Genomic DNA, 22,638 nt, shown 5'->3' with positions numbered 1-22,638 from the left:
CAGGAATTGTTCCTGTTTGTTCAAAGTGTTCATAAATAAACAGTAAGAAATGATTTTTGACTATGAAGGACAGGTTGCCTACAGACAATAAAGTCGATGAAATGAGAATAAGGGTCCAGGAGGGTTTCAATATTGTTCCATTTTTCAAGCAGTAACAGCAGTACAGGAATCCTTCTGTGAACCATAGAAATAATAAATGCTGAGCCCATTGGAACATAATCTCAATCAGCAAGATGCCACTGCTTTCCAGATTTTCTCACAGGCTCTGCTAATTCCATGCCAAAACTAGTGGATTTCTTCCTTTTAATCTCCCCTAATGCCTTATTCGATTACTGTCACTGCTCTCTGACCACGCACTGTCCCTTCAGACTCTCATTTCCCAAATGAGTCAGTCAGAGGAGGTTGAATGACCACAGGATATAGTCTAAGACCAAAAGTCACTTTGTTTCACTTAAAAATAAAAAATTAAAAAAAAAGAAACAGAAGAAAGAAGAGGGTAAAGGGAACCTTCAAAGTTTCCGGGAAACTTCTTTATCTATTGGATTACAGACTGGAAGGAAATCAGGAGCAGGGGTATGAGGAATTTGGAAGATTTTGCTAGTTGATTGGCAAGGGAGAGCTTGCTGGGAGGGGAGGAAGAAGCTAGAGGGTTGAACTGGTCATTTCAGTGCACTGCAGGATGGCATCACCTCTGACCTGGCTGTGCATTCTTCTATGGTGAGTAAGATTTTTATTCTTTTTATCACATAGGAAAGGAAAACCTGTGTTTACTGGGAAGCTTCTGTATCAATCACTGAAGCATGTATTTGGAATAGGGTGGATTAGGATGGGTCCCTCACCTTACCCTCTTTGAGGCCCCGAGTGAGGACCACTGACTCTACTTACAGGCTGGGAAATGCCATTGGGAAGCTTGAAGATGAGGGCAACTTGTACTCAGAAAACATCAGTCGGATCCTGGACAGTCTGCTGGAAGGCTATGATAATCGATTGCGGCCAGGATTTGGAGGTGAGCAATTGCATTAATGCTGTGGCAAATGGCAGTGGTCTTATCTTACTTCCATTTAAGACTCAGGAACTATCAAGGTGATAGTTCTGTCAGAGTCACAGGTTTGAGGGCATTGAAGAGAGGCTGTGTACATTCCCATTCTGTTTTGGACTCTTCTTAATTAATGACCTCTCTCTGAGTTTCAGTATTCTCATTCTAGCATGAGTATATAAAATGTAGAAATAAATTCTCCCATTTAAAACATGTACATTAGTACTTGCTATTAAAGCTACTAATATGTGGTACTTATTATTAATCAGTTTTGTTAGAAAATTAAGTTTGTTTAATTCCCCAACGTTTCTTCAATTCGACTAGAATAAACTCAAAATAAGACAACTGCCATGACATTTGAAAGTTGAAAGAACTAAGCATGCCCCACACTGGAATCCCTTAAAACTGAAGATTGTGACTCTGACGAGGGGTTTAACAACAGAGTCTAGGATCAATGATAAATGTCCCATCTCCATGAACTAATTTCAGGTGCTGTCACAGAAGTCAAAACAGACATTTATGTGACCAGTTTTGGGCCTGTGTCAGATGTGGAAATGGTGAGTAAGCTCCGAATGAGTTGGGTACTTTTACATAGCAGAGCTGAGATCCATAGAAAATGATCATTTTCATTGCCTTCAAGGTTCTTGTTCCCAAATTCCTTAGGTAGTATGTGTGTTCAGGCTGAGTGGTCATGCCATTAGAGCAGCTTTCTGCCTTAATCTTCTTCATGTTGTACAAAGGGTCATGCTTAAACATTTCCAGCTGAGAGACTTTTTAGTATTAGCTACTGCCTTCCATCTGCAAATCACACATTAATTCTTTCCAATTAAAGAAAACATTTTCACTTTCCTCATGAAGTATTAGTAAATTTATTGGAATAAGAAAAATCAAAAATCATGAAGACCTTATGTCATGTAAGAATATATGGAAGATATCTATGCAGCCTGAAGCATGACTACCTTTTGCAAGTCACATCCTTATCAGAACATTTTATTAAAATACAAAGAAGTCATTTGGAAAGGTTGACGCATTTCACCTTTGCAATTTCGGATGGACCAGCAGGTGTTCCAGGAGCCCTGTTCCAGGTACAGATGGCTGTAGGATTCGTAAGAGGATATTTATAGTACGTGGCAATGAAAACCTGACCTGGTCTTCTACAACAAAGTGCACCCTGATGTTCTTTCCCTGTTTTGAGATAGCATTTATCACTCTACTAAATATCAATACTGTAAATATCTTTAAAGAGATGTGCAATTTCGTTTTATGAGGTGATGCAGTTCCGTGTAAGCAGTTATTGGAGAGTTTTTGTCCTCCTTTTGAATTGATGAGAAAGGAAGAGTACTAAAAGAAAGAAAAAGGAAAATATACCACAGGAAGAAAAGATGAAGGAATGATAGTAAAGAGGAAGATACACACAGAGAGAAAATGTTTTACGGAAGAAAAACTTCATATGGAGACAAAAGCAGTGTCAGCATTATTAAAAATCTCATACTCTTTCAATATTATGCTTTCCACTCAAACACTCCAAATAGAGAAAATCACAATCACTCTATGCCTAATTATTGAAGTATAGGTATACTTGGAATTTAATTTCATACATATGTCTCTGTTGAGATACATGTGTACATTATACATGGGTATACATGGGTATACATGGGTGCATTTACTATGTGTCAAATCACATTTTTAAAATAACCACTCATGTTGTAGTAAGCCTTGTCAAGGAATTCATATAGCAAGCAAAACAATTATTGGAAATATTTTTATTTTAATTGAAGGTTATTTGTCATTAAGTTTTATTTATTTAGTAGTTATCGTTTCTAAAATTTTAATGTTATTTTACAAACGCCACCTAGTAAAACCTACAATTGATTACTCATAATGAAATGACACTTTGTTTAGAGTAATCATACTTGCTTTTATATTCTCTGAGAACAACATCAGACAAATCAGACAAGTTAGTGAAGCCATCGTATGTCCATCAAAATAAGGTAGTTCAGTTTTTGGAACTTTACTGAAGAGCGTGGGGATGATCAGAGGCCTCTCTGAAATGACTTAGGGGCTAAATGGGATGGTTAGTCTGACTCATGGAGGCTGGTGAAGCCTTCGCTGTAAACAGTTAATAGGTTAACAATCAATTAGATAAACAACAAAGTGAGAAATCCAAGGGCCAGTTATAATGGAGTAGAGGGCTGGTAAAATATGGCAACAAGTTTTGACAATTTTACTAAAATTATGTTTCATAAAGAACCTTTATTGACTATAAAATCAGTTAATGATGATTGAGTTATTTGTTGCATCGAATGGAAGTTATTGTCATAAAAGTTCATTTTGCAATTGAGTGTCATAAACTAGCAAATACGTATTCTCATCCTACTGCAATTTGTTTGCATTTAGGAATATACAATGGATGTTTTCTTCCGCCAAACTTGGACTGATGAGAGATTGAAATTTGGGGGACCAACTGAGATTCTGAGTTTGAATAACTTGATGGTCAGTAAAATCTGGACACCTGACACTTTTTTCAGGAATGGCAAGAAGTCAATTGCTCACAACATGACAACCCCCAATAAACTCTTCAGAATAATGCAAAATGGAACCATTCTATACACTATGAGGTGAGGTTTCCCTGTTTCTCTTTCCTCTTCCTAAATGGTTCATCCATCATACTAACTCAGACCATTTATTTCAATGCCCCTAGGCTTACCATCAATGCTGACTGTCCCATGAGACTGGTTAACTTTCCAATGGATGGGCATGCTTGTCCACTCAAGTTTGGAAGTTGTAAGTTAATTAAAAATTTTTTTGAATTCAATAATGTATTCAAACTAAGAAACTATATGGTTTAAGTCACAGACTATTAATAAAGGAGAAAATATCACCATGATATCCATGATATTTTCAGTGTCATTCCAAAAATGCACTTATTTGGCTGTCAATATCATAAACTGAGGTTTCAGGCAATGAAATTGAGTGAAAATATTTGCTTTGAAATTATGATGTATTTCCTTGTTATACAGATAACAATTGCTTTGAATGAAAAAATACAACTACATTTAACTTGTTTTAAAACTTCAGATGCTTACCCTAAAAGTGAAATCATATATACGTGGAAAAAGGGGCCATTGTACTCTGTCGAAGTCCCAGAAGAATCATCTAGCCTCCTCCAGTACGATCTGATTGGACAAACAGTATCTAGCGAAACCATTAAATCTAATACAGGTAAGAATTAGACCTGAAAGATGACTTAAGTGCCTACTTTCAAAATTATCTATTTTTTACTTTGCGTTAGTCATTTTTAGCCAGGCTTCTTGCTTTGAAATGATGTATAGCTGTTCTCAAAATTTATTTTCCAGTCCGTGGTATACAAAGATTCATGTAATCTTGGCATAAGCAATTTTTTTGTGTGCAGTTGTGATACAAAAAATTGCACCAAACACTGTGAACTGGTGTGTGTCATTTGTTGTATAACCTGCTGATCAAGTAGCTTTCTCAGACACTGAAATACGCCTTCACTTGTTTTCTCTCAACCCCTGAAAACTTAAAGCCTCACAAGATTTACATTCAGCAGCATTATTTTTGCAGACTGGCAACAGGACTATTACTGATGTGCGTGTCTTCCAACAGGTGAATACGTAATAATGACAGTTTATTTCCACTTACAAAGGAAGATGGGCTACTTCATGATACAGATATACACTCCCTGTATTATGACAGTCATTCTGTCTCAGGTGTCCTTCTGGATTAACAAGGAGTCTGTCCCAGCAAGAACTGTCTTTGGTATGCCTAATGCTTTGTGTTCTGTTTCATTCAGCCTCTACCTCTTGTTGACTGTGTGATTTTGTGAAACTCCATATCAAGATACTTTTTCAACCCACAAAGGCGAAGATTTCTGTCTCACTAACTGCATGTATTATGTAAAATGACCTTCACCACAAGTTGTGTGGTGAATCAACAAAAAATGTATCTCAGCAAGAGCTCTAGACAGTTTCCTATGCCTTTCATGTGCTTGCTTTACAGTGCTTTTCTGAGATCTTTTAGCTAAGAAAAAATAGAAATGCTAAAAAACTAACATGTAAATCCAAAAAAAAGCTGATATTGAACATATATATATATACACTTACTGGTTTTATTTTAGGTTAAACCATTTAGTTTCCAACCTCAACATTTAATTCTATTTTGTTTTATACCAGTAGGTGGTTTTGTTTTTGTTTTACTTGAGAGACAAGAAATTAGTGATAGACTGACAGACTCCTGTTTTCTGGTTCATTCTCCAAATGTCTGCAAACATTACTCTTTGTGCCAGACAGAATTCTCAAATATGATCAAAGACACTAAAATCGATCAGAAATATGGATTATTCAATCACTTATAACAGTTAATTAAGTGAAACAATTATTTCATGAGAGACTGCAATGTGTAAGACACTGTCCCAACTACTGAATTACACAAATATGGTTCATCTCTATAATAAAATTAGGAATAAGTCTATTATAAGAAAAACTCATTGCTAGTATATAATTGGTAGTGTATATAATCTGTTCCAAACTTGTCCTCATTTGAACCTGTTATGTGACTCTCCATTTCTCATCTTTCTTCACTTTAGGAATCACCACTGTTCTAACCATGACAACCTTAAGCATCAGTGCTCGGCACTCCTTGCCAAAAGTTTCATATGCAACAGCCATGGATTGGTTCATAGCTGTTTGTTTTGCTTTCGTGTTCTCTGCTCTAATCGAGTTTGCGGCTGTCAACTACTTCACCAATCTTCAGACGCAGAAGGCCAAAAGGAAAGCGCACATTGCAGCCTCCTCCCCGGTGACAATATCAAAAGCAACTGAACCTTTGGAAGCTGAGATTGTTGTGGTAATTGGCTTTTTTCTAATGTTTTCTACCACATAAAAAGACATCCTAAACAGTGATTGCAAACAAGAGTTCAGACGTAGTATTAGCCGAGCACAAGTTATGTAACTGTTAAGAACAAGAGCAGTTTCTCTTCTAACTTCACAGAGAAAAGTTAAGGAACCACCCTTCATTTCTCTTTGCTCTAAACTTTTGGAATTCTTCCATTATTCTCACATATACTGTCAGTTTCCAGGCTCTCAAGAGAGACTAAAAACACTGTTCTTAGCCTGTAGATGTTTCCTTTGAACAGGTTCACTTACAGCAGCAAGAGAGAAAAAAGACAAAAAAAAAAAAAAAAAAAGAACCCTAATGAGCTCTTCAGAGTCGATGGGAAAGGATCAGGGACTTGTAGAGAATGGACAATTTTGTCAGAAAACTGCTGGCTTCTGAATTTCACAAGGACATGACATGAATTATAGGTACTCATAAAACAAAGTTATTATGAAAGTGTTTGATTCTTACTAAAGCATTAATACAAGTAACTATGCACTGTGAATCCGTATGTATCAATGAGTTTATAGTGAAGAAAGATACAATCAGCGAAAAGTACTTATAACTTTACATTACATTAGCTGTGCTGTGGCTATGCTTTGGTCCCAAAATTTATAAATTAAGTAATTTTTTTAGTTATTATTTTCAATGATATAGCTTTCTGCCTCCCCTTTCTTCCTCGCCTTTGTTCCCCGCCACATACTATTTCCCCTCTGATTATCATAGCAAGTTAGTCCTTAGCAACAATCAAAAGCCCAACATTCTGCTATTGAAGTGTATGATGGCACTGCAAATATAGGCAATGGGAGAAAATCTAGTATATTTCCAAGGTATACATATCCAGGATTTTGACGTCTCTTAATATTAGCGCATCCAAGAGTCCTTTTATCTTCATCCTTCGCAACTTTGCTTAAGGAATGGGGACTCCAAGAGGTATCAAAATGGTAGAAAATTCCCCAAGTGGTGGCTACCTTCTTAGTTACTTTATAGATAATGGAAGGGCCAGTGTCTTTCTGGGGGATAACTGGGGGGGCGGGGACTACAAGATGGGATTATTTCTTTGAGTGAAGGCACTTCTTATGCTTTTCCCGTTTGCATCAGAAAGCCTTCCATCCATCTTGTGAAAATATCAAAGAAAACTAATAAGTATTTGAGACTATTTGCTCAGAGGATGTTAGTGAAGTCTTCCTGCCACATGCACTTGGTAGGTTTCTGTTCTTTGTCTGGGATTAAGTAAGGGAGGTGATTTTGTGTGGCCACTAGGTTATATTACAAGTGGAGGAGAGAAGGCTAGGTTACTTCCTCTTACAACTGTGTGCAGTCATTTTTCTCTAAATTCATGGACAAGTATCTGAATGAGGGCCTCATTTTTTGGAGACAGGTAGAGTCTTGCATTTATCTGACTTTTTCCATAGACAGGTCATTGGAAACATGATTTTATGATTTTAAGTCCTCCTCCCATTGGAATCTCTAATGTAATCTCACTGTTGAGTCTCTTATATCTGAGCTATGATACAATGGAGACTTTGATCTGTCTCTAGAGGCTAGAGTATCACAGCCACCTCCAGACGATCCTCGTAGTGTTTCCTCTAATGTGACAACTCCATTTTTGGTGTTACCCATAAAGTACAGTTGTGACTTCTAGAGGCTCAAAAGCCAAAATCTATTAGCCAGATCCAATAGTAGAATTTCTCATAGTAGGGTCTTCTTTTCTCCAAATTGCCACGTGTGCAGGAAGCATAGAAAACGTATTTGGAGTCTGTGTAAATATTGAATCCTTAGCCTTTTCTGAGTTTTTAAAACTCTAGTCAAGGCAGAAAATTCATTATTTTATGTCTCAGTGTTAGATGGTGAAGTTTGAGTTTCTTCTACTTCAGTGCAAACTACTATGATCTATTTTGCCTATTAGCCTCCATTCTTCTCGAAACTACTGCTATCTGGGTTTTCCAGAACTATAAGGGTTTTCCACAAGTTCATTTGTAGACCAAATCTATCGGCATAGACCTGTTCTATGGTCTGCACCCAATAGTGAACTATCTTTCCAGTATCATCAGATGGCAGAAGATCAGCTGTATTAAGGACTTGGCACTGGAGATTCTGAAATGAGCCTGATACTTAATAAATCTTCCTCCTATTACCCACTGACTTAAAGTCTGAAACTCCTCCACTGATGTGAAATATGAATGGTAAGGAACTGCTTAAAGTTAATGTGGTGAATTCAAATATTCTCAAATACCCAGGCCATCCTGTGGCCCCTGAGTCTGGTTGTTTGGAAAAGTAGGCTCCTGGTTATGAGAGGATGATCAATTTCTGGATGGGTACTTCAAGTACTATCCCTTGCCTTTCAGCATATTGCTTATACTACTGTTAAGCCACCAGGGCGAGAGCATGAGTTGGGGCTATAGTTCTCCTCCAGGATCCAACAAGTGCACAGGACAACGGTGTGGGTCTCCACAGTCCAACTAAAAGGCCGGAATTAAGAACATGACATTCCTCTGTGAATCTGAGAGGATTTTCTGAAAGTGTCCTAGATTCTGGAAACATTTTTCATGTTCAACACAGAGAGGAAGACCTGTTCTTATTGACTGTTATTGTTTAAATTACTCACTTCCCTCAGATGACAAAAGATATTTGTACCTGGATGGTAGGAGGCAGGTCTTAGTGTGAGTACTCCTAGGCGGTACTCTAACAGAGGGATATGCTGGGCTCTAGGAGGAGGCCATGGATGAGGAGATACAAGAGGACAAGGGCTTGAGGCAGAGAGGTGGGGGGCATAGCACCCACTATGAATGGTTCTAACATTGGAGCAAGTCGAGGGTGTTGACTCATGAATAGTATAGTTTCTATCAATAGCAGATCATCTACCGTATCTGTTGCTCTTCCATAACTCATCTCTGTGAGAATAGAGGTATATTAGAGCCTGTTGCTCTTTCTTTTTTTTTTTTTTTAAAGATTTATTTTTATTATTTTTTTCATTGGAAAGGCGGATATACAGAGAGGAGAGACAGAGAGGAAGATCTTCCATCCGATGATTCACTCCCCAAGTGTGCGCAACGGGCCGATACTATGCCGATCCGAAGCCAGGAGCCTCTTCCGAGTCTCCCACGCGGGTGCAGGTTCCCAAAGCTTTGGGCCGTCCTCGACTGCTTTCCCAGGCCACAAGCAGGGAGCTGGAAAGGAAGCAGGGCTGCCGGGATTAGAACCGGCGCCCATATGGGATCCCGGGCGTGCAAGGCGAGGACTTAACCACTTGCGCCACCGCGCCGGGCCCCTGTTGCTCTTTCTAAGGGTTGAGTTTTCAATTAGTGCCATGAAGTCCTGAATGTAAGAATATTTTGACCATTTTCATTATCTCTGAGAGAAAAGAACAATTTGAAGGTAATATTATATTAAAGTTGATTATATTAAAATATGCTATTTGGAGGACACGTTTATGCATTGGTAAAGGTGCTGCAACAAAAAATAAACTTCTTCAGGATATCCAGTTCAAGGATATCCCAATATTTAAAGAGGAAACCAATGACAGAGTTCAAGGAGATGGATGGGAAGTTGGCCATCATTTAAAAGATCTCTCTATGACCTAGGAGAGAAAAGGAAGACAGGGCAAAGACTGGGCCATAATTTTGTGAAAGTCCTGTCATCGGACTGGTCTGGATCTTGCACCCCAGAATCTCAATGGTGTCCTTTAGCACCTTTACCTGAAGAACCCCTTTGTGAGCTGATTTGGATCTGGGGTCAGATATCTCATATATGATGCATGGTATTCCAGCATCCTTGGAAACCATTGTTTTTCCAGGCATCTGTGCCCACTGGGACTTTCAATGAGCTGAAGAGGGATTTGTAAGTGGTTGGACATGGGAGATTTTAGACCTCAGCTTTCACATATTAGCAAGGTGGAAGACTCCTTTGTGCTTCAGTTACAGCCCCATATGATTGCCAAAGTAATACTGAAAATTATAAATTTTGAGATTATTATAACTTTACCAATTACAAAGGGAAGGTAGAAGAGATTCCTTTACGAGAAAACAGAGGGAGTTTCTATTGAACTAGTCCTTCTAATAATCATCCTAGGACCAGGACCCTTGCTCTTTACATTGCCATAGGAGTAAAACATTGTTAACACATAGTAAACAGAACAGAATGCCTAAATAATGGAGTAAGGTAGTATCAGGATCATGTAGGAGTTGGAGAAAGAAATGTAAGGGTGACCATATACCAAATGGTTCTCCACAGAGACTGCGTGGGTGTTCAGGGGGTTAGAAGATGCCGTAATTCATATGCCATATTTATATAGATATTTGCTGCACAAGTACCAAACACCTCATCAATAAAGGTGACAAAATATGCAATGGGCCCTTATAGTAAAGGAGCAGAAATCTGGAGGTTTTGAAGGCATAGAAGGATTAGGAAAGATAAGTTCATATCCAGAGGACAAGGGGTACAAGAGATTCCTCCAGATACCGCATGACGCAGAAGGAAGTCCCAGTTACTTTTGTAAAGTCTTTTTCATAAAGAACTCTGAAATATCTTATCTGCCTGGTATTGCCCTTGGCTTTCACATTTAACAGTTGCTGAAGAGAGTAGACATGGCTGGAATAAGGGCAGTTGATTCATGGTTGGTTAGGACAGTACAAAGGAGAGAAAGGTATAACAAAATGAGGACTTCTAAGCATAACTGTCAAAAGTTGGAGGAAAAACTCACTAGCCCATGTCTAGGTAGGTCATCACCTCTTGCTTCTTCCCCGTGGGCTTGCTAGTTACAGTGTGGTGGTTGGGTCCAGGTTCTTATGATGACTCAAGAATAGAACATAAGAACGAGAGAGGTGGAAGCCATTGGAGAAGCAACATTTATTTGCATACAAAGTGAAAGTGCACTCCAAGAGAAGATTACAGAATGCTAAAATGATAGCTATACTTGTGCAAACTTCACCCCTTTCTATGAACTGAAAGCTTGCAGGTTACTGTCTGGATGGGGATTAGTGAAACATTTAAAGAAAGTGAGGTTTGAGACAGGTGTTTGGTACCACTTACATCACTGCTCTTTCTGAGACTATCTGAACATGTCCTGGTGCCATTTGCATTACAGTGTAATTTCATTCCAGTGACCTCATGATAAGCAGGACATCATTTCAGGGACTCAGCCAGCAGCCAACAATGGTTATTTTTAGCTGGCATCAGTCTCAGCAGTAAAACACAAAGCCGCAATTTTCTGCTGCACAGAAGTTTGGGGTTGGATAGTGCAAGTGGAACTGTAGGGCAGGGAAGTGTTGGCAACTTAAACTCCTCCTGGCTGGTGACCTCCGGATGTCAACAGTCCTGGTATTTCACAGAATACAAACATGCCCCCAAATCTAAATTTCATGTGAGTGAATTTTCAAATACTACCGTGAGCACATTTTTAAAAATACTTATTTACCTATTTATTTGAGACAGAGACAGATGGACAGGGAAGGAGCTCTTCTTTCCTTGCTGCTTCCTTAAATGACTAGATTAGCTCCAGATAGACCAGGCCAGAACTGGAATCTGGGAATTAAAAGCAGATCTCCCATATGTGAGCATTATTAGGGATCTGGAAATGATGGGTGATGGAGACATTAACAGGAGCCAAGGCACTGTCACAGCGGATGTGGCAATCCCAATGAGCAGCTTAATCACCGTGCCAAATCACTATCCCACAAATATATTTTTGATAATTATAAAATGAATGAACAACTATAAATGTTTGTTTGAGTGCAACTCCAAATATATAGGTCTCAGATTAGAGGAAATTGTTACTATGTAAATTTGAATTATGTAGACACAGAACAGAAAATTCCTCATAACAGATCAATTCTAGTAAACCCTTTAAAATCTTAAAGCCATATATGGCCCAATAACCTTAATTTAACCTTATGTAAAATTTATAAATCTGTGTTTTACTTCTCCCAATCCAAGGCATATATTGGTGAAAAGGGTGATAATTTTTCCTATTCAAATTTTCTCTGATAAACTGAATTTTCTTTGATAAGCTGTTTGAAAACATACATTTGCTTCCATTCAACAGAGAAGTTCATCTCCATAATAAGAGAATACACTTACATTTTTTAAAACATAGGCTCTCATTAAAAAGAAAAAAAAATTCTGTGTACTGATATAGTGTAATTACACCTATTACAAATGGGGAAACAGAAACTCAGAAGGGAAATATTAATTACTACTTGATAGAAAAACTAGGGATTGGTTGCAAAATCCCAGCACAGAAGAAGAAGCCCTCCCCAACCTCACAACTCAGCAAAGACCAGGCAATACCCAAACGCACATCCAGTGGACATAACCCAAACACACATCCCAGTGGACATAACCCAATGCACATCCAGTGGACATAACCCAAACACACATCCCAGTGGACATAACCCAACGCACATCCAGTGGACATAACCCAAACACACATCCCAGTGGACATAACCCAACGCACATCCAGTGGACATAACCCAAACACACATCCCAGTGGACATAACCCAACGCACATCCAGTGGACATAACCCAACGCACATCCCAGTGGACATAACCCAAACGCACATCCCAGTGGACATAACCCAAACGCACATCCAGTGGACATAACCCAACACACATCCAGTGGACATAACCCAACGCACATCCAGTGGACATAACCCAACGCACATCCCAGTGGACATAACCCAAACACACATCCCAGTGGACATAACCCAAACACACATCCAGTGGACATAACCCAACGCACATCCAGTGGACATAACCCAACGCACATCCAGTGGACATAACCCAACGCACATCCAGTGGACATAACCCAACGCACATCCAGTGGACATAACCCAACGCACATCCCAGTGGACATAACCCAATGCACATCCAGTGGACATAACCCAACACACATCCCAGTGGACATAACCCAAATGCACATCCAGTGGACATAACCCAATGCACATCCAGTGGACATAACCCAAACACACATCCCAGTGGACATAACCCAACACACATCCAGTGGACATAACCCAACGCACATCCCAGTGGACATAACCCAATGCACATCCAGTGGACATAACCCAACGCACATCCAGTGGACATAACCCAATGCACATCCAGTGGACATAACCCAACGCACATCCAGTGGACATAACCCAAACACACATCCCAGTGGATGAGACAGTTCCAGAACTTAGGTGAGGTCATTCCTCCAGTTCTTCCTTTAACTTAGTGATGTTTTTTGTGCGTATCAGTTTAAAGGCCATCAAAGTCCACATTTTTAAACAAAAATATCACAGTCTGCAAACTATTTCCAACTCATTTGAAAATCATTATTTCAGGCAACATAAATTTCAAGTATTCTTGTGAATCAGTTTATGTTTAACTGATTCTTTGTCTACCATCTGTATGGACACAGCATATATGCTACGTGTTGTCTAGAGGTCCTGTTATAATAGACATCTATAAATGAAGAACTACCCTGCCAGGATTCAGTTCACTTTTTTGTGTGTGTGTGTAAAAAGTATGGCAAGAACTTTAAGAATCATGAGAGACTCGTAAAAAACTGGATTTGTACTGAATATAATAAATTTTTAGATACTGAAATTTAATGAAATAGAATCAACTCTTTTGAAAAAATTTTCACAAGAATATTGGTTTAAATCTTTGAATAAAACTTGAGTAATCATTTCCCTAGCCAGTATTTTAAAGATATAACTTATTAATAAGATACACTTTAAGATTTCAGATCTCCATATAAATAATCTCCTAAAATTGTAACATATAATGAGCAGGTTGTTTAGGAAGTTGAATAAGTCACATTTAATCATCTCAAAATACTTTATTTTTTTCTTTTAAATTGTCATTTTTTCTTCTCTCTCTCTCTCTCTTTTTTTTTTTTAAATTATACTTACGAACCTACCTTGGCTTAAAATGTTTTTAGAAGGATCAGGATTGTGACTGATCACTGATTGAAAGCCTGTGTCAGATTACCACGTAGGGTTTAGCTACTCTACTTCGAACCCATGTTAATGTGCCTGGGAGAGCAGCTGGACAATGTTTGGAGCCCTGTGACCACGTGGGAGACCTAGGTCTTCCAGGCTCCTACTGTCAACCTGTCCCAACCCTTGATTTTAGGGACCTTCAGGGAGTGAACCAACAGATGGAAGGTATTTCAGGGTCTGTCTTTCCTTCTCTTTCTCTGTCACTCTGCCTTTCAAACAAATAAATGAAAACTTAATTTTTTTCCAAATAATGGATATGAAGAATGTTATTTCAGAAAAGCTGAAATATAAGACTAAAATTAAAAACGAAGTTAATCAATGATGATAGAAATGAAATGCAAATATTCTATGTAATAGTACGTATTTACTTGTTCATGTCAGAATTGCAACTTATTTAAAGTAGAACAAACAAATTACACATTTGTAATTTATACTTGCAAATGGTATATTACAATTGCAGGGTCATTTTTTTTCCTGGTAAATATCATGACATTTAAAAATGCCTATTCAGTTGCAATCAAAATAACATTATTTGTGTAAGTTGAACACTGAAATAGCAAACTGATTTGGTTAAGTCATAAATAAATTAAGTGCTTATGTATTCCATGTGATTGTAAATTATGCCATTTAACATTGCTCATGGCTTTTCACAGAAAGCTATTTCAAATTATTATGGGTAAAACTCTACTGTTACTATCATTTTGATTAGACCTTGAATGTTAATATAATAATGGCAAATTCAGGTGTTTAAATTCTAAAATTAAATTCCAGAAATATATCTTTTTAAAAATATTTATTTTATTTTTATTGCAAAATCAGATATACAGTGGGAAGGAGAGACAGAGAAAGATCTTCCATCCGATGATTCACTCCCCAAGTGACTGCAATGGCTGGTGCTGCGCCAGTCCAAAGCCAAGAGCCAGAAACTTCTTCCTGGTCTCCCACATGGGTGCAGGGTCCCAAGGCTTTGGGCCATCCTCAACTGCTTTCCCAGGCCACAAGCAGGGAGCTGGATGGGAAGTGGAGCAGCTGGGATTATAATCAGTACCCATATGGGATGCTGGCGCATTCAAGGCGATGACATTAACTGTTAGGCCACCATGTATGGCCCCCCAAAAAAGATATCCTAAAGATAGATTCTCAATAGTGTTTTAAAGATTAATTATTTTTCTATTTTTAGGGCATTTGGAATTGGATTTTTTTTTGAACTGTTAAGAAACTGTCAACAATTGCTTTCCTATTCACATAGTGTATCACCATATTGCTTTTATCAGGTGTACTACCATGACATTAGAGATTTATTCCTGTGTTCTTTGTTTAAGAATCTTCGTTGTGCCTAGAATATACTAGAATTTCTAGAATGGCCACATTTGGCCCTTGAGCACTCTTTGGATAGTCTACTAATTTCCTTGTTATTTTATTTTTTAAGATTTATTTATTTTTTTTTTATTGGAAAGTCAGATTTACAGAGAGGAGAGAGAAAGATCTTCCATCTGCTGGTTCACTTCCCAAGTGGCCGTAATGACTAGAGCTGAGCCAATCTGGAGCCAGGAGCCAGGAGCTTCTTCTGGATCTCCCTCGTGGGTGCAGGGTCTCAAGGCTTAGGGCCATCTTTGACTGCTTTCCCAAGCCACAGGCAGGGAGCTGGAAGAGAAGTGGAGCATCCAGGACATGCACCAGCACCCATATGGGATCGTGGTGCATGTAAGGTGAGGACTTCAGTCACTAGGCTACCGCACTGGGATCACTGTTATTTTAAAGGTCTAAGATTTCATTGTCACAATCCTAAGAATAGATACTGTTACCTAATTTACATTTCCTGGTGCCATTACTATCAGTGTGGCTTCTTTTCTTCATTAGAGATATGATTGGTTTTATAAATTATTAATACACAAAATCAAAATTCCTTTAATCAAGGTAATTACATTATACTGATTACTTGGTCCATTTGTTTTCTTTTTTTCTCCTAGCATCCATTGCATATTTAGATATTTATGGTATCTTATAGAAGTGTTGCTATTTGCTTTTATTTAAGAGATGATTTGTAGGATGCTGATGATATTTTATTGAATGGCAGAGAGAGACGCCCCTTCCCAGGCAGAGATTCTGGTCTAGCAGGAAAACAGAAAAGTTAGTTAAGTCCTAACAATTCATTGCAATAAAGACTTTAGTTAAAGATGTGTGATGGGTTTAGAAGAACTGTGCAAGATAACAGAACTCAGCCTGGAGGCACTTTGAAAAAATTAGGTCCAATCTGAGAAGACAGAGAGTAGCCTGGCTCCGCCCTGGAAATGATAAGCCGATTGCTAGAAACCTGGGCATATGGAGGGAAAAAAACATACGCCAGTCGTTTCTTTTAGGTGGGGATGCGTGATGGGTCATTATCATGTTGCCTTCACTTCTGTAGAGAAACACAAACCACAGAACACTGCATGATTGCTTTCCTCTGTTCTATGTCTTGCCAAGGGTTTTGAGTATGGCTGCTACACTCTAGAGCTAAGAATTAAGACTGAGCTATTATTTAACACATTTAATTAATTAGTGTTGATTATTTTATTCATTAGTTTTAATTAAGAATTAAGACCATCAAAGATTCTAAGTACCGGAAGGACAATGAAAGTTGTGATGTTGCTCCTTGTTGGTTACGTCACTATGTGATTTATAGGGGATGGAGTGGATTGGATAAGAGATTTACATGAGTACTTCTCTCTCCTTATGTTCTATCACGTCTCCACCCACCACAGTACTATGCATTCTCAAAACAATCAAGTCTGGCTTCCAGACATGCCTGCTATCGCCAATTATGTAGCAAACTGCTGCCAATAAGCTATTGTTCTGGACAGAGTCAGGAGCCGCCTCAGTTCCCAACTCTACGAGCTAGAACACAAATGAAGAAAATCCAATAGAGTTTCAGTTTTCCCCATAATGATTCATAATAAGTCTCAAAAGTATCAAAAGACATCTTTTCTTCACGCCTTTCTTTGCTGGTTCTTAAGACAGGTCATTTGCTTGTCGCTGCAGCAGTATAGCTCTAATTAGAATATCTCTATTGAGAAGAAACCCATTGTTTTTTCTCTTCTAAAATGTTGGACCTGTGGAATCATGTATAAAAATTACCGTAAGTAGCTCACAAATACCTAATCCCTACATTAAATAATCACTTGTTCTGAAGTCCAGCTTGACTCAAAGTACCTTTGCAACATGGCATTTCTCAAAACAAAGTAGTGCTCTAAAAATACTCAAGCCAAGATGGCATTCAGCAGCAGGGGAGCCCTGGAAAATTCAAAACCACAGGTGTTCCACTCAAAACAGTGACAGCCCCAAGCTGAGCCCTCATCTGGACTCTGACAAAAGCCTATTTTACCATCAACTGAAGCTGCTGGGCTTACAATAGAGCAGGCGGGGTCTGATGCAAACCTGTGGCTTAAACGGTTTGTAAAATTGACTTTCTTCTCATTTCAGAGATTCAGTGTGATTCTTCTAGATTGGTGTACAGTTTGATCATGCTGCCAATTCCCAATTATCAAGCAGCTGATGATCCAATTGTGGAGTAGCCAGGCCAGTTTACAGCCATTTTCCTTTAGTGTACTGCCTGCTTTAAAGAAAAAAAAGATACTCAATCATGCTAGGCAGTAAAACAATTTTGACCTTAAACCAGTGCTTTTAAGGGGCACCTATTTCCACCCTAGAGAACATTTGGCAATGCCTGGAGTCATTTTCTTGTCATAACACTACAACTGAGGTATGTTCAGTCTAAAAGTGTCACAAGTTTTGAGGTTCAGAATCCATGACCCAAGCCTTGAAGCTGATGAGAAAAATGGTTTGACTATTCAGAATGGGACTGCAGCATATGACAGGAATTAAACCCAGGCTTTGATATTTATTATTTCTGTGAACCACTTTCTTCAGCTTTCCATTTGTTTTCCTTGGAAGACAGATTTATTTACTTTGAAGATCAATTCAGTAAAAAAAAAATGAGACTAAGTACACAAATTGTCTTGTAGCACTTGCCAACAGAAGCTGTCAGAGCTTTTACTTACAATGTTATACAAAGCATAGTATTAAAATAGGTAACAGCATTACTCTTTATATGCCACATTTTGCCTTTCTCATCCCATAAATCTTGGAAAATGTTTGGGTACACCTATTTGCTTATTCATTTGTTACATATTAACAAGCATACAGCATGAACTGCAGGAATCATATGTCCTTAAGATTTCAATATAAGAAAGGAGATGAGCTACAAAGAAACAATCATGTTTACAGGTGGAATATGATGGGAGCACAAAGAGCTGTAGTATCTAAGAAAGCCAAAAAGTGAATGAAATGCTGGGACAAACGGTATTATGTGCTATAAGAAACAAGTATTAAATGAGATAAAGGTAAAATAAAAATGGAATAGCAGGTGAATGTTAGTCCAGGTAAAAAAATAAAACAAAAATGGGTAAGCAGCAAGAAAAAACAGATTCGTGTCGCAAATAAGTTGAAAATTAGCTGTAGGTAAGATCTGCTGAGCAAATATTTATGGTGATTCAAATAACTCAGAAAGTGAAATTAAGTTTACATTGATGCAAAAGTTTGAAATCCATGCCCATTTCATGCTTTGAAGACTTCTCATATGAATGGAGTTTCATCTTTATATCTATATAATATCCTTGTATGCATATATTTATAAAATTATAAGCATGTGTCTGAGTTTCTCAAATTCTTGGGGGAAAAAACAGAAAAAAGAAGAATGAGAGAAATAACAATTTTCCATGTCTTAGTCATGTTGCAGTTGAGCCCTAGGTATGTAATTATGACCTAGGGATTTCTAACTCATGTTCTTTCATCTTGAGCAATCTTTGCTAGATAATGTTTGGGGTAATAAGTGAGGAAAAGAAAAAAATCCATTGCAATGGAGCTTTAAGAGCAAGCTAACGTGGTGCTACCTAATTTCCTCATAGCATTTCATTCTCAGTGATACCCCTTGTCTATGGAGAAGAGCGGAATGACAACCCTTAGTAAGTCTTCCATACTAACGCATTCCTCCCGCTTTTCTAAAGGCACGTGAAAAAGCAGCATCTTACAGTTTAAGAACACATTATGTATAAAGCCATTTTTTTTCATTACATTGAACAAGCACATCTACTTTCTTTCCACCTAAAGTAGAAAAAAATTACCGTTATTAAAATCCAGGAATGAAAACCTCCTCTACAGAGCTCATCCTCTAGCACAATACTTACAAAAATGTGACTAGAGGAAAATATTTTACTGTTTCATATCTGTGGGAGGAGTCTGGAGCTCTTTGGATAATAACACAATGCCGTATTTTTCTGCTTGAGGTTTTAATGATAACATTTTAATAAGATATTTAATGGGGCCCACCACAGTAGCCTAGCGGCTAAAGTCCTTACCTCGTACATGCCGCAATCCCATATGGGCAGCAGTTCTAATCCTGAAGGTCTTGCTTCCCATTCAGCTCCCTGCTTGTAGCCTGGGAAAATGGTCAAGGACGGCCCAAAGCCTTGGGACCCTGCACCCACGTGGGAGACTTGGAGGAGGCTCCAGGCACCTGACTTCAGATTGGCTCAGCTCTGGCCTTTGCAGTCACTTGGGAAGTGAATCATCAGATGGAAGATCTTCCTCTCTGTCTCTCCTCCTCTCTGTATATCTGACTTTCCAACATAAACAAACAAACAAACAAACAAATAAATATTTAATGAATAATAACTCAGATTAGAATCCAATAAATCTGATGTAAAATCTTGAGGATGGCACAATCTTTATGCTATAACATACCACCGTGCATTAAGGCAAAAATTCCATTTCTCCAGTTCTAACAACATACAGGCACTGCAGTCCTGTTTTCTCTTGTTTTTAACAAATTGTCACTGTATTCCAAAATCAGAAGATAACATCCTGTCCTATTTTACAATCTATTCTACCCCTTGTGTCCTGTGGTTTATTTATTTTTGCCCAGAGAGCTTCCATAGTCCAGGACCTGGAGAGCAAAGACACTTCTCGGTTGACATACATGGTGTCTGCACCAAATCAGGCTGAACTACAACAGATTTAGCTTCGCTTTTGCTACAGAAGTGATTTTTTTCCCCTGGTCCCTAAAAATATGCTGGGCTTGTGCTCTCTACGATGATAATGATGATTTAGACACTAATTTCCCTGGAATTTCAAATAGCAAGATTCAGGAGGGGGTTATAGAAAGAAGAGTTCTTGGAGTTGCCGCTCCTGTGGTCCAAATGTCACTGCATCGGCAGGTCATTGGGGTCCTGTGGCTCACCCAGCGCAGGGGAGGCAGCTGTCTTATCCTGTTGCCGCAGGGTTGCTAGCTAAAGCCATGGGAGTCTGCCCATGTGACTCACATACCCTGCCAGGCAGCAAAGTGGTGACTTGGCTGCCAGGGAGGAAACAAGACCATTTTACAAGATCAGAGGTAATCTACAGCAAGTGTTGGAAGGCAGAGACCCAGCAATGACAAACTAGACACAAGGGTTGTGATTGTTAGAAGATGGGAACAAGAAAAGCATTAAAGGAAGGCCTAGCTCAAGTCCAACAGCATGAAAGGAATCTAAATCAGACAGAACTGGCCTCTTAGATCTGAAAATTTTGGACTGAAAATATGCTGAAATTAGGGGCCAGCATCTAGTCTACTGGTTAAGATGTCAGCTGGAAGCCTGCATGTGGTTTGGGATCCTGACTCATCTCCTGGTTCCCGTTTCCATTTCTGCAGACTCTGGGAGGGAAAGGAGAGAACACTGATGACTCAGGTACTCTGATCCTGCCACTCACATGGGAGACCTGCATTCAGTTCTGGCTCCTGACTTGGGCCAGACCCATCTGTAGTCACTGTTGGCTTTTGCATCCTGAGCGAGTTCCATTTCTCTCTTTTTTTCCCTCCCTCCCTCCATTATGTCTTTCTGATAAGTAAAAATAAACAGGTACATGTTTGTGAATATGTGTGATTAGTAAATAAATAACCAAAAGGGACTCTTATTTTTTTGCCAGTTGTACAAACATAGAAAGTACCTCCCTCCCCTCCTCTTACTTAGGAATTAAGGTGTTAAACACCCCGGTCAAAGTATAAAATGAAAACTGTCATAGGATTTCAGTAGAACAAAAAATCTATTCATAGCTAAGAACATCTAATCATTTTTAGCTAAATAAATAAATTATTTTTGATATTTTTAAGATAGAGGGAAAACAGGAAAGGAATCCTTAATGAGATGTAGAAATCTCTCAATGTAGTAACTTCTAGGCTAAGGAGCACCTATATTTAACACATGACCAGTCATTTCTCTTAATTTAAGCTCACTTAACATAGATCAGCCCCCTTTTTTGATCTCAGCTGGCTAACCTCACAAGTGTGTGAAGATGAGACTACAGGCTGGGATTGTGTCTGGAAGAATCATATCAATAAACCAAGTGGTGAATTTTCTTACATCAAGCAATATGGAACCCATCCCCCATATAATACACACGGCTGCCCACATGTATTGGCCTATAAGGTTAATGCATAACAAGGAGGTGGCTACACTTGTACAACCTATGAAGTGAAATTTCAGATCACTGTGAAAGTGAAAAACAGTGTATGTGTTTTAATTCTTTCTTGGAAAAGTGGCAGCATCAAATTGCATTAAGAAAATGTTAATATTTTCCCTTACCAATGGTCAACAAATATTTGTCAATGATGAAACTATTCTTTTACCCCAGGCTGAATGTGTATTTCGTTTTTCCTACAGCATTCTGATTCAAAGTACCACCTGAAGAAAAGAATCACCTCTCTGACTTTGCCAATAGTTCCGCCTTCTGAGGCCAGCAAAGTTCTCACTAGAGCACCCATCCTACCGCCAACACCTGTCACACCTCCACCACTCTCACCGACTTTTGGCGACACTAGCAAAATAGACCAGTATTCTCGAATTCTCTTCCCAGTTGCTTTTGCAGGATTCAATCTTGTATACTGGATAGTTTATCTTTCCAAAGATACAATGGAAGCTAGTAACAGCATTGAATAGCTTGTGGGCAGGACAACCTGTATCCTACAAATTCTCATTTCTGCATTTCTAAGAAAATGCCACTGATATGCGTAGATGCTTTGTAGAACATAAAATCAAAACTGAAAAATGTGTAACACATAACTTTGAGTAAACGTGTATGGACAACAAGCAGTAATATCACCCTTCAAAACTCAGTTTAAGGTTATGGAAAAATATGACATTTCTGTACATTAAATATTTTGGAAGATTAAGATGGATTCATGATAAATTTGCTAACCTTTGTCCTTCACTGTTCAATGTTTTTCATTGTCACTCTGAAAAACATTTAACATAAGGCAGATAAAATAAGAAACACTTCCAATGGTTGCCTTAAGTTATGTTTATTCTGGCTTAGTTTCTAAGACAGTAAAATATGAATGCATTCTAAATATTTATCAGTACATTAATATCAGCATGTTGGAGGTCTTTATGCTAGTAAAATTGCTTTCAGTGGTAGTGTAAAGCCTACATTGAACTTAGACATTTGTTTTAACCTCGCTGTGCTGTTTTACCTCAATAAAGTGTGATGTTTGTGTACACATAAATTATACATAGACCATAAATGATGTATGCACATATGCATAGCTTTAATTGAACAGTAAGACAATGTTATTTCATCCAACTAAGCTTGCCTTTAAAAAAATGCTTACCACAATGTCGTGAAGTTGAGAAAATATTACTGATGATG

The 22,638-nt window shown here is 38.4% G+C and overlaps 1 protein-coding gene across 2 annotated transcripts; it reads left to right on the top strand.

Annotated features, from left to right (window-relative positions):
- Window positions 1–615: 615 nt before the first annotated feature.
- On the top strand, window positions 616–22,249 carry GABRA6 (gamma-aminobutyric acid type A receptor subunit alpha6). Of its 2 annotated transcripts, XM_040975707.1 has the most exons (9): window positions 616–717; window positions 888–1,006; window positions 1,526–1,593; window positions 3,434–3,654; window positions 3,738–3,820; window positions 4,115–4,258; window positions 4,664–4,816; window positions 5,643–5,902; window positions 21,654–22,249. In XM_040975707.1, the coding sequence occupies exons 1-9, from the start codon at window positions 680–682 to the stop codon at window positions 21,927–21,929; spliced, it is 1,362 nt and encodes a 453-aa protein (XP_040831641.1). In that variant the 5' UTR covers window positions 616–679; the 3' UTR covers window positions 21,930–22,249. The 2 variants fall into 2 exon arrangements, with proteins under 2 accessions (XP_040831641.1, XP_040831648.1); XM_040975714.1 differs by lacking the exon at window positions 616–717 and having other exon boundaries at window positions 913–1,006; window positions 3,464–3,654; window positions 21,654–21,929.
- Window positions 22,250–22,638: the final 389 nt, after the last annotated feature.

This window comes from Ochotona curzoniae, unplaced genomic scaffold (assembly GCF_017591425.1).
Source record: "Ochotona curzoniae isolate NIBS_2020 unplaced genomic scaffold, NIBS_Ocur_1.0 contig_1, whole genome shotgun sequence".
Classification (NCBI taxonomy): domain Eukaryota; kingdom Metazoa; phylum Chordata; class Mammalia; order Lagomorpha; family Ochotonidae; genus Ochotona; species Ochotona curzoniae.
Note: the sequence above shows the minus strand (reverse complement) of the source record. Positions and strands in the feature narration are given on the sequence as shown.

Bases quoted from the DNA above. Each gene is read 5' to 3' on its own strand.
- GABRA6 (XM_040975707.1), top strand. From the start codon at position 680: ATGGCATCACCTCTGACCTGGCTGTGCATTCTTCTATG. The intron at 3,655-3,737 runs GTGAGGTTTCCC...CAATGCCCCTAG, and splicing joins ACCATTCTATACACTATGAG to GCTTACCATCAATGCTGACT. The intron at 5,903-21,653 runs GTAATTGGCTTT...TTTTTCCTACAG, and splicing joins TGGAAGCTGAGATTGTTGTG to CATTCTGATTCAAAGTACCA.